The sequence below is a fragment of the Galleria mellonella genome, unplaced genomic scaffold, assembly GCF_026898425.1.
Source record: "Galleria mellonella isolate WM207_F2 unplaced genomic scaffold, CSIRO_AGI_GalMel_v1 utg223, whole genome shotgun sequence".
In the NCBI taxonomy this organism is placed as follows: domain Eukaryota; kingdom Metazoa; phylum Arthropoda; class Insecta; order Lepidoptera; family Pyralidae; genus Galleria; species Galleria mellonella.
This window is the reverse complement of record NW_026442042.1, coordinates 967,691-980,725: the sequence shown is the minus strand read 5'-3', so window position 1 is coordinate 980,725 and position 13,035 is coordinate 967,691. Positions and strand designations below refer to the sequence as shown.

The following is a 13,035-nucleotide window of genomic DNA, read 5'->3' as shown; positions in this document are numbered from 1 at the left end:
TGGGATACCATTGAAGGATAAAATGGTAAGGGTAAAATCACGTAAGTTGACACATCATAGTGAATCCAACAGGAATTAATCACGATAGTTTCCAGGCGGGACTGCGGGTATAATATCGGATATGCCAAATGCACCAAGTTTTATTGAAATCCATTAAGTAATTTTTTCATAAGGAATTTCTTTTTATGGGTGATAATGAAATGGTAACCCCATCTGAGCTATTGGTATACTTAGTGTATACATCGGTATACACTAAGTATACCAATAACTATCGAGTACATGCGAGTCACCAGTGAGAGGTGATAGATGAGGACAAAAGCTTGGCCCAGTTTGACAAATTCAACAAAATATTACTACAATGGTTTCCAGAAAGAACCACGAGAGGTCGATCTAACGGGGTATAATAATTCTCTTCCCCCCTGAATAAGGGCGACAGATTATACCTATTAGATACACAGCATTCATTTTGAAGCCACTTTTTCAAATATGTATGAGTATGCACTAGCCATAGTGAGTATATTACATAAATAATGCATGATGCGTATATATTACCAGCGTATATAAATTACCTAAAAATTGTGACTTTTTACAAAAGTTATCTAAAACATATTTTTCAACAGTAAATTACACAAGTAATTTAGGTTTCTAGTAAATAATAGCATACCCCAGAAGATGTCATGTCTAAGTATATTTACCGAAGTCTGCATACATAAATTTCATGCCGATCGCTTGAACCTAGTTGTACAGTAAAAAATCAAGTTAATGTGCTAAAGCTTTATCTGATTGCAAGTTACAAGAAAATGGATAATATTATCTTGCTCAAATACCTTTGCATACCAATTTTCATAGCAGGGAACCAAAGTAAACGGTATAGAATAATGATGTTCTGAAGCACTATCAAGAGGCAAATTACCAAAAAGTAAATAATAACATTATTCCTTTTGAAAAAATACATTAATGTCAGTCTATTAATTACAAATTATTCGTTCACGCTAATGTCCAACACAGACGGTCAACAGAGTTTAATATAATTCTGCAAACGTGTATTATTTGTTCCAATTTGATATTTAGGATAGTTATTATCCCCATAAGAAAAAACCAGTTCAAGTTTGAGTTAAACTCACTCACCGAGAATACAGTACATAAAACGTATCTAAAAAAGTATTTGTTTTCTTTAGATAAAAAAAATAATTGGATATTGTATATACCTACATTCGACTTGGACTGTATTAAAAAGTCGCAATTAACATAACAAATCTGCAAAAAGCAATGGTAGTAACATGAGAAAAGTTTTAAAATAATAGTGATAGGATATTAACATTTTTGTATAAAAACATTACATTATAATTTAAACATTTAACAACCTCATCTACATATAGTACCTTTAAAAAACATCACCAAAAATCTAAATGCGGTTGCCAATCCGCTTACCAAGCTCGGCATCTATTGGCAAAACCCCCCAATAACAAACACCATAAAGATTTCATTCCTGACCAAGGTAACGGTCATGATAATGGTGGAGCAGAGGATGTTAAGAATTTCCAGCTAAAATTCGCCTACCAACAAAAACGACGACTTGGGAACATATAATGCACGAATTTTGAGGACTGTTAAGTGAAAGAAGAGGTGAACAAGTTACACTAGAATATTACAGGATTATCCGAAGTCCAAAGACAGGGGATGATACGATGATCCTTAAATTCGGTAACTTTTCATACCAACAGGAAGGCGACCGTACCCGTCCCATGGTGGTATCGGGTTCATTGTCAGCAAGCCCCTCGTTAATAATGTCTATATTAGAGATAAGTCCACCCTTGCTTACAACATTTATAAATACATTATTTTATATTTAACTTACAAGTGCAATAAAGAATATAGAATAAAGATCAAGAGTGTGTCGACAAGGGTACATACATGGTACTCAGAATTACGAATAGGTATTCGCTGAAGGTGGTGCAGGTATGCAGGTGTATACGCCGATCGTAACACACTCCGATGATGAGGTGGAGGCAATATACGAAGAGCATTTCAAGAGCCATATATTCCTCTAATACAAAGTGCTAGTCACCCGACACTATACCGATAATATCCCGGACGTCAGTTTGCAAGAGATTGAAATGGCTCTAAACAGTTTAAAAACGACAAGGCACCGAGAGATGACGGAAATACAGTAGAGCTTCTAAGAGCAGGTGGAAAACCGGTACTTATAATCATTTAGAAGCTATTTAATTTCATCATCCATAACCGTGTTATGTCCAAGGTGTGAAGCAGAAGTGCGGTAGTTCTATTCTTTAAAAAGAGTGACAAAACCCTATTGAAGAATTGTTCTTAGAAATTCTTTAAATAATGACTGGACACGATTCTTTACTAATTCTTATTAAAGAGTCGCGTCTTCGTACTGTTTTCGAGTGTCTGACCAATCGTCTTACGCGCAAACTCGACGACTTCCAGCCACCAGAACAAGCTGGCTTCCGAAAGGGCTTTAGCACCTACATAGATACATACATACACTACGGAAGATTATACAGAAGATCGAAGAGAATAATCTACCACTGTCTGATGTTTGTGGACTATGAGAAAACCTTTGATTAAAAAATATAAACATTTTTTCAATTATTTTTATTGCAAAATGTGTGGGCCATTAATATGTCATTCTATCTTAAATTTCACATCAACAGTATTAGTAATTGGTAAGTCATAATGCTGTGACAGACGGACGAATAGACAGATGGACAAAGTCACACCATAAGGGTTCCTTTCCAGCTTTTTGAAATGTAACTATAAAAACAGACTCAGCAGCTGGCAGTATTGGCAACACATGTTTTTACTTAATCTGCTAGTCTTTATTATTAGTAGAATAGATTGGAAGTGAAATTTAAATCAGTCATAAAAATTTTAACAAAACAAAAGACATTACTTTTCCAATACCTATACTAAAAATTTTAGTTAAATTGATTTCTGACCTTAGTTGGCAAGATTGAAAAATTACTGTGTATGTTATCATTCTTTCCAAATTCTCATTACTTATCTAATAAATAGCTGGATGAGAAATTTTAAACTTGCTTATGAAGTATATAATTAAAACTCTTGTCCTTTTTTGTAAAATAATGTTAAAACGATTTAACAACATAAATTTCATTAATTCATAATCATTTTTATAATTAATTCATGCACTTTACATAGAACAAGTGCTTCTGATGACCTTAACGGCTTAGCCAGTTATTATTAAATTTGTTATACACATATTAAATGAGAAGGATATAGGCACACAAACAAAATAACAGGTAAAAAGGTCCATTATAATCCAAGGATCATTTACATTTATATATCTATAAATACAGGTGAGAGATATCATAAATAACATATTTAAAGCAACATCCAAAAGAAATTGTACATTTTATATGATGTGATTATGTCAATAATTATAAACCAATTATTCTTGTAATTGATAGGGTTTACACTTTACTATTAGTATTATATTCATTTTGTAATTATTGAAACTGTCATTTTGTTTGCAAAGCAAAAAAACTATTTTTGCAAAACCAATCAACCTGTAAAAATATGCAAGATACAAATTTTACATCCAAATTTATTAAATTTAATGTGTTTATTAAATATCTTATTATTTATGAAGGTATGGTAATAATGGATGCGCTTTTATTTTTAAGATGCAAAATGAACTTATAAATGATACATATAAAAAAATGCCACATTGTCATGCAAATGCAGTCAACCAATTTTTATTTTATGCAACTTAGAATGGCGAACAAGCTAACAGCCCACCTGATGGAAAATGGTAATCATTGCCTATAGACATTAGCAGTACCATGGACATAACAGAGTATACTATTTTGTCCATGATGCATTACGATTTTTGAGGACTCAAGTTTTATTCCTCTGTACCCTGTAAATTCACTGCCATATTCCACCCTTCAAACTGAAACATAGCCATGCAAACACAACTGCTTCACAGTAAAAACACAAATGTGACAGAGGTGCCAAAACAAACTACTTTTGTGCAAAATCTCCCTCTGGCAATTTCAATATCTTATTTGTATTTAATTGCACCATAAATTACAGGTCCACCAAATACCTTCTGTAATAGAAGTGTAATTTCTATAACAGTTGCAACTATCTACCAATTATATATAATATTTTAATATTGATATTTTTATCCAATCATATATACATATGTAGTAGAAATAAAACACATTTTCTAGCTCTTTAAATTGTATAAAAATAATTGATGACTCAGGTTAATCTACTAATGAGTGCAATTCTTTTGATCACCTTCCCAAGTCTTGCAATAGTAATCTAAGCCATCTTCTTAAACTGACTAAATTGGCCAAGCTATGAGATTACAATAAAAAGGGTTACAGTTAAGAAAAAGGGGCTACCCGGCTGTTCACTCTGAAGAGCATAACTTTATAATACAGTTGTAAAATATCTGTTTTTACTTTGACTACAAATAATCAGGGAAATATCATATGCAAAAAAATTTTATTGACATCTACTGACAAATAAATATTGAAACATGTCTGGACATACGAGATCCGATTATGAGGTTCAGCTAAGAAATCAAATATTGCTATACTACAAAAACATTAGTGTGTTAAAGGTAATTGCAAATGTTGCATGGTTTACAAAAATAGAAGATGTGCAGGAGAAGGCAGCCCATTTCACAGATAAAATCAACAAAAAGATTAAAAGACATGAACTGGCAAAATGTTTGGCTAATAATCTTAAAACAAAAAGGCAAATAAAAAGAAATCACATATGGGATAATTTTGAAGTTTAAATGAATAGTACCTTATAATAAAAGCAGCCTAACATTGGAAGAATATATCTAAACATCACAATATACCACACAAAGCAACTGCTTATAGTCCTAGCAACTGATCGCTAGTTCAATAAATCCTACTATAAAAAAATTATAAAATTGATAGGAAAACAAAATGTAATATGAACAAGTAAGTATTTAAAGTTCTTTATTTAGATTATATTTATTAATTATTGAGTACACAAACACAGATTTACAAGACTTACAGCTGATAGCATTCTCCACCAAACAACCTTTAGGATGGAATGAAGAGCATGACTATTCTTATTATTTAGATAGATTTTATTATATTATTACAAAAGCCTGTTAAGTTCCATAGAATATTATTATAACATTAGTTATTAACATTTGATTTAATATACTTATTACAAAATCTAACATACAAAGTAACTTACCATAAATTTGCAATTAACTTTCTTGATATGTCTTGTACTATTTTTCATAAACTCATAGTTCATCACAATAACTTTTATTAAAAAACTATATCACTTGGTATCAACACACTGAAAAACTTTCATGTCCTACAAACATCAGGCTTTGATATAAGTCGTTTCAATTCTAAAAATACTTCACATGATAAAACAGTATGAATGTGTTAAACTCTAAGCAACACAATGATGACAATAAGGAAATGTGGATTGAAAATCCAGATTAACCACATTGCAGTGTGTCTACGAATGGCTCAATTGATAATAAACACAAAATAAGAGCTAAACAATCCCTATTAATTGTGTATATATAATATTTAGAACAGAACAATATAACAAAAGTAACAATAATCCAATACACATACTATATTCAACTGACAGGAACATATTAAAATTTAGTTGAGTAGACACTCTGCAATAGAAACTAGACTCTAGAAAGTCTACCTAGGTACGTAAAAACTGATTTTAACTACGCAATTACTTTATTCATATACACTAGAAACAGAAATAAATAGATGTCACTTGTAATAATGAATTTAGTATCTACGTCGAGAAAAACACATTTAACTTGTTGCTTTTTACAAATACAAATAAGATTTGTCTGTCCAATCCAATAAGATCACCATAGATGTATAAAAGACAGACGGACAGACTAGTTAGGGCTAATACATACCGCTTGCTCTTCTTGACATGAAATATTGACATCCAACTGACATACTAACTCCGCACACGGTCAAGATCTGTATTTCATTAGCTAATAATGATGTTTGCTTTAAATAAAAAATCAGCTGCTCCATCTTAAATTATTAATTTTTTTTTTTAAATAAAAATAAAAAGTGAAACTTGATGCTTATGTAGGAACGAATTGACCGACCTTTCTGCTTACACATGCCAGCTACTTTCCGCAAAGCACCAGAAAAGCTCCGCAACTTTTTCAAAATGCCTGGCATTACTGAAGAGTTTATTTAAATTACAGGCATATAATAATGAAGCAGACAAAGCATAAATTAAATATATGAGCAAGATATTTTTCTTTTGTTCACTCTTACAATGTAATGAATATTACTGTCTTTTTCTCTCACGTGTAACACTACTCCATTAATATATGTCAAACGCCAGTTCGTCATATATATAAATTGTATGGGTGTATGCTCAAATTATATTAAATATTGAAAACTATGATTTTCACCACTACAAGTGTAGAAAAAAATCGCTAAAATTTTAAAATGCAGTTTAGCAGTGAAGCAAAATATATATGATAATAAAGGTCTTGTTTGTTTTTGGCAGATGCACTTTGTGCCGTGCCATAAGAAAGGGAAAAAAAGTCTTGTTAAGTACATATTCAAAATTTATAAAAATTTGTGTTTACAGTTGAAAGAAAGGAAACTATCCGAGAATAGATGCAAATAAAAAGACTTGAAATATCAAATATCAATATATACTAAATATACAAAATGTATAAATATATTTTGGTTATTTAGAATGTTGTTTTAAAATTACAAGGTAAGGAATAAGGAAACAAAATATTATTATTAATACAAATTTTCAATACCATGAAACGGTTTATTATAATAAAAATTTACTTATGAGTATCCCAACAAAATGACAACCTTATTATCTCAAAAACTTAAATATAAATCAAATAAAAAAATGCCATAAATAATTCACAACCAGCGACTCTGCTTACTATAAACTCTATTTTACATTTGCTAGTATTAAAATAAAACAGTTAAAACGATAATTAAAAAACTAATCAATTAGGTTACGGTCCCATTAACTAAAATATAAAACAAATCTTTCGTTAATCTTCAAGTTTAAACAAAAAATTATATATAATTATTGGCACTAATTTTCAGTCTCGTTATACCTAATAGTATTAAAATAATATGAAGCGATAAATGAAAAAGCTAAACGACAACGTTAACGTATTGTCACAAAATATTCAAAAAATGCTAAAAAAAATGTTAATCGGAACATGTAATTTGACATAAAATTTATATATTTCTTTTATCACATAATTCGCGTTTCTATTATCAAACTATAGTATAATTATAACCCTATTCGTTTCTATTTTGAATATCAGGCGACCAATATAACGAGTAAAAGGAGAACTTTGTGTAGATTGGTGAGATATTTCTGACCAAGTTGTTTTATGTGACTTGTATGAAGTATATTTTCTTATTTCTTGATTCTATAATCTTTGGTTCTACCTAGGGATGTAGATTAATAGTAAAAAATCAATGAAATAAAAATAGATGTTTCATTATTCAATATTAGTCGTATTAACAAAAACGATTTAAAAATATTAATAATGGATTTCAGCAAAAAATCGATTTTATTTATTTAAAAATTTACACGCTTTTTATATTCCAATAATAAACCCAAGAAATTCATATTAACAATTTATCAAATTGAAAATTAAACCAAATGATTCGAATAAAAAATATAAATTAAAGCGAATGTTGCTTTAAAATTACAAGGTAAGGAAAAAGTAAACGAAATATTATGATTGATAAAAATTTTCAATACCATGAAACGGTTTATTATAATAAAAATTAAATGATGAGTATCCCAACAAAATGACAACTTTATTGTCTCAAAAACTAAAATATAAATCAAATAAAAAAAAATTGCCATAAACTTCCAACTCTATTTTATATTTGCTAGTTCTGAATAAAACAGTTAAAATGATAATTAAAAACTTATCAACTACGTTACGGTCTCATAAACTAAAATATAAAATAAATCTTCCGTTAATCTTCAAGTTTAAACAAAAAATATATATAATTTTTGACACTAATTTTGTCTCGTTTTATGTAAGAGTAATATTAAAATAATAAGAAACGATAAATGAAAAAGCTAAACGACAACGTTAACATATTGTCACAAAATGTTTAAAAATTGTATATTTGATTAAAATAATTATTACCATAAATTCTCAGGTATCTAAGCAGTTTAAAAACAATTATTTTAATAATCTCTTTTAAAATATGGTTTCGTGTTTTCCTGACTATATTTTCCGCTTTGGAAAATAATTTTTCGCGTGGAACAGAAGTGGTTATTACAGAGTAATGCTTTAGAGCCAATTCGGATAGCTTAGTGTTTATAAATAATGATTTAAACGCGTAATTTATGTAATCGGTTTATTAAAAGCCGATTAATATTATTATAATAGTAGATTATATAAATCGATTACATAAAAATAATCGATTAATTACAAATCGATATTATTTTACATCCCTGGTTCTACCTTTGTTTGTCATCTTGTCTATATTCACAGATTATAGAAATTATTTCTAAATATTTATTTCTTCATTTCTATTTCCAATAGAGACCTTTAGTTTTTTTTTGTGAACATTTAAAAATACGTTTTCATCATGGGCAAGGGATTCAATAATTATATGTGTAAGAAATTCTTTCATCCTGCATCAAGAGATAACTTGAAAAGGGTATGTAATCACAACTTATAAAAAAGATATTTTAGATAAAAATGCCACATGAAGGTTTTAAAGACTGAAGTAACTACAGGACTACGTAAAATATATGATGATAATGACTTATATAATATAAAATCTAATTTAAAGTATTTTTATCTCTAAACCCTAAAATTCTCTTGTTCCTTTATCATCGTCGTATCTGCTTTTAACTGTTCACTGCTGAACATAAGCTTCCCCTTGGGAGTTGTAATATAAATTGGACTCTCTTTTCCGCGCTTAGCCTCTCATATGGGCCGTTCTGTATGAGTCATAGTGAGTCGCCCAGCCCAACTCGACCCAGAAGCTTTTTGAGATCTTCACAAACTTTATGGAGCACACACATTTCAGGATTATGTGAGCAACCATTTCTTCGGCGTCAAAACAACCTCAACATAGGAGGCTGTCTGTGGCTCCTATTGTGTATAAATGTTTGTTTATTGGTCAATGGTCTGTTATCTCCCTATCTTATTATGTTTTTTTCTATCTGGATGTAATAAATGTTTTGATAGTTATTGATTCATCATTGGCACTACCAATTTTGATTATCTGCTATCAGTAGCCTGTATCCATCTTTAGCATAATTTTAATCCTTGAGGGGTCTTGCTAGTAGTTGCCATGCTTGCAAGGTGGATTGACAGTCAAAGTCAGGCTTCAGATGCTGCTGCCTATCCCTCATCCTCTCTTAGTTGTCTCTTATGACAGCCAAGAGAAAGGAAAGGGTGGCCTGTGGTGGTGTCGGGACCACAAGGCATTTCTGTACAAAGAGGTTTAAAGACACAACTCTCATCTAAACATGCATATTCATGCTATGTTAGGTTTTCTACTTTTGCATTAGTAGTAGACAACTGTCTGTGTTATGTACGGGTAGCAGTACAAATTATTTTAAATTAAATATAAATTTAGATTTCTTATGTGTGGAAAGAAAGTTAATTTCTTAAAACTGTAAATATCCTTTCTCAGGTATGGATGGCTGAACAGAAAACGGAAGCATATAAGAAAAAACAAGAAGAACTCAGAGTTCAATATGAGAAAGAACAGGAACTCCATGAAAACAAGTAATTTTCTTAATACTGTACATTAACATTATACTCTGTGAAATTATGAGTATTGTATATTTATCATCTTACACCTGAAATTTTGAAATTAAATTTAATTAATCATATAGTTCATTAAATAATCATTCATAAACTTAAAAAGACATTGAATTGAGATTTTTGCATAGAGTGTTTGGAAGTTCTTAACAATGTTACTGATTATACTTATACATACAATATTTTATATTGCATTGTGTACTTAAATGAGTTCTTGAGTTTGATGATTATAATTGTGATAATTTTTGTCATATATTATTAAGTTGTATAAGTTGTTGTACACTATAATCTTTAGTTTATCTCCCTGTATGTTTCTATTATTCCTTTTTATGAGGAGTATAAAAAAAAACAATCTGCCTTTGAAATATAAAATTACTAAAAATTACATATATTTAATATAATTTTTATTTATTTAATTTTAATATAATTTATGTACAATCATAATTACTTATAAAATTAGTCTTTGTGATTGTGCCAGCTAATTTTGCGATGTTTGAATGGGAAATAGGCTGATGTCCCCCATGATGGGAAGTGGTAATCACCCTGTAGATATTAAAATTATCATGGACCTCACAGGCTGCACTGACTGCAGTGTTACCTGTTATAGTGGTTTCCAGAGAACTAAAATCTTATGTTTTATGCAGGTATGCTGTAATTTCACTGTCAAACTGAAACATAATCATACAAACACAGTAGTGAACACAGAAGTACCCAAAGTAGAGGACATATTGTACAAACTAACTTTTGCATGTGCATGTCATTTAAACTGATACAAAGCATTATTGACAGAGTAACTTGAAAATTGTTTTTTTTTTTTCTATTACAGAGCATTACTGAGTAAGGACAGTAAGGATAAACTGAGCCTTAATTTTATGTATGAACCACCACCTGGTGTAAAAAAGGAACGTGAACGGGAAGATAATGAACCAGAGTACAAATTCGAATGGCAAAGGAAATATAATGCGCCAAGGGAAAGCTATTGCAAAGGTGACAATGAAATCCGAGATCAACCATTTGGTATACTTGTCAGGAATGTAAGGTGCATTAAGTGTCATAAATGGGGTCATATTAATACTGGTAAGTAAAATATTAGGTATATTAAACTAACTTCTTTACAATGAAAAATAATGAATGAATATTATGATTTTTATATATATATAAATATTTAAAAGGTGGCCTAATGTAAGCATAGCCTACTGCAGAATTATCAAATAGCTAACCCTGGATCAGGAGTGGCGCTTTCAGCTATGGACAAAGACTTATATAAGACTATATATACACTTAAGGGGTCAGGTCCCTCCTGGAATGTTATCTTAAATATACCAATACAAAGGAGATTCACCACCCTAACAGATTGAATGAAAATCATACACATAATTAAATTTACAGCCATTTTTTTTTTCTGTTATATTTATAAAATGTACTTATTGAATATGAAAAGATATAAATGTAATCCTATCGAATTACCTACAATTAATCGAAACTATCGTTTTGAGTGTGTGAGTTAGGAAGTATTGCCTTTTATATATTTTGATAAGAGATATAAATAAACAGTCATAAACTCGCTTTACGATATTTAATTATTTAGTGAAAATATTATTCAATATCCAAAAGTTTATAGAGAAATGATGAAATAAAAAATGCAGTTACAATATTCTGAAATATGTATAATATTTCTTAATTCTAATATTTCTTCTCATTTCAAGTGACGCTTTTTTAACAGAAAGGGTATTAAAAACATTGGTGGAATAGACTCATTCAATTTATATACTTCTTCATAATTTTATTTATTCTTTATTAAAATAATCCACAGATAAAGAATGTTCGATGTATTCATTATCTATGAGTGAAGCGCGTGCTTTACAAGCCTCCACATCAGCTCCAGAAGAAGAAGAAGTCAAACCCGATGTACCTACTCTCATGCAGCAAATGCGGGATACTGGATTGGTGATGAAACCGGGAGCTATGCCATTAGCTGCTACAAAAGTAGAAGACAATGATGCATCAAATTTCACTGAAATGGATCTTATAAGTCAACTGACAAAAAAACAAAAGAAAAAGTTGTTGAAGTATGTACACACGTTTTTTTCTGTCTGTGTGAAAAATATCTAAAATAAGTTTTTTATAATTATTGTAAAAACACTTGCACAGTTCCACAATTAATAATTTCTTTTTAAGTTTATCTATTACAAAGAACCACATCTGTCCTCTTTATGATATTAGTATTGAATTTGGTAATGATGATAATGCCATAAAGTTAATTAATCAGTTATTTAATAACTGACTTATTATTTTCGCATTGTGGAACAAGTAATTTTTACAATAATCATAAACTTGAAATCCATAGATGGTAACAATTGGTACCAATTATTACAATAGGATTTTCTATTTTTGATCTGTGCATAGTAGGCAGCCAGGTACAGAGAGCTTAGTTAACTATACATACTAAAAAACTATCATCATCATGCTGCACTCATTGAGTTTATTTGCACCCTATTTGCATTTGAATTGTTATTGTTTCAAATTTACCAAAAAAATACTTTCTATAAGTAAGTCATTCATGAGTACCCATGTGTGTTTTTATGACCAAGTAGCCTTACTTTCATGACTGTTTTTTAATCATGGAATATCGCGGTAAAGTTATTTGGTATAGAGACAGAATATTTATACTGTATACGCAGGCGGGGCATAAGTCAGGTCAGGTACCATTATAACAAATTCGCCAAGAATTAATTATAATGATATTTAAACAGGACTACAATGGAGGTCAACTTGATAGTAATGGCTAGTAATGGGATCGTCGCCAGTATAAGGGTTTACATTCTATTTTCATCCTTTAGAAAAAATTAGCGTTATCGAAAACGTATTTCGTATTAGATAGCCAAACACTTTCTCTATTTTTTGGCATAATATCTATTTAATTAAAATTTTAAATATCTTGTTTCAGGAAACTTGAGAAATTGGAAAAGAAAAAGGAGAAAAAACACAAGCATAAGTCTAAACACTAAAGTAACTGTAGGTGCACATATAGGTACTTATACATATCTTTGTTTTGTTTATATTGTATTTGCAACATTGTATCTAATACTTAAATATAATTATAATGCTATACTGTAAGTATCTAATGTTGTTTTCTTTTATTTTTTGAACTATAATTGCCCAAATAGCCAATTATAAAATATTTTATTATTAAAATATAA

General features: G+C 29.8%; 2 protein-coding genes across 12 annotated transcripts in view; one reads left to right on the top strand and one right to left on the bottom strand.

The window, feature by feature from the left end:
* LOC113517574 (receptor-type guanylate cyclase Gyc76C-like) overlaps positions 1-5,913 on the bottom strand; it is a 33,101-nt gene extending 27,188 nt beyond the window's left edge. Inside the window, exons 1-2 of one of the 11 annotated variants that reach the window (XM_026902283.3) lie at positions 5,750-5,913; positions 5,236-5,442 (exon numbers count right to left, since the gene is read on the bottom strand). The gene's annotated coding sequence lies outside the window, so the exon portion shown is untranslated. Of the gene's footprint in view, positions 1-5,235; positions 5,443-5,633; positions 5,650-5,712 lie in introns of those variants that run through there. The other 10 variants (XM_031912588.2, XM_026902286.3, XM_031912591.2 and 7 more) reach the window with 10 other exon arrangements.
* Positions 5,914-8,506: 2,593 nt separating this feature from the next.
* On the top strand, positions 8,507-12,955 carry LOC113517431 (corepressor interacting with RBPJ 1). The gene is made up of 5 exons (XM_031912440.2): positions 8,507-8,717; positions 9,705-9,799; positions 10,662-10,912; positions 11,649-11,904; positions 12,783-12,955. Exons 1-5 carry the CDS (start codon positions 8,646-8,648, stop codon positions 12,841-12,843), a joined length of 735 nt encoding a protein of 244 aa, XP_031768300.1. The 5' UTR covers positions 8,507-8,645; the 3' UTR covers positions 12,844-12,955.
* Positions 12,956-13,035: the final 80 nt, after the last annotated feature.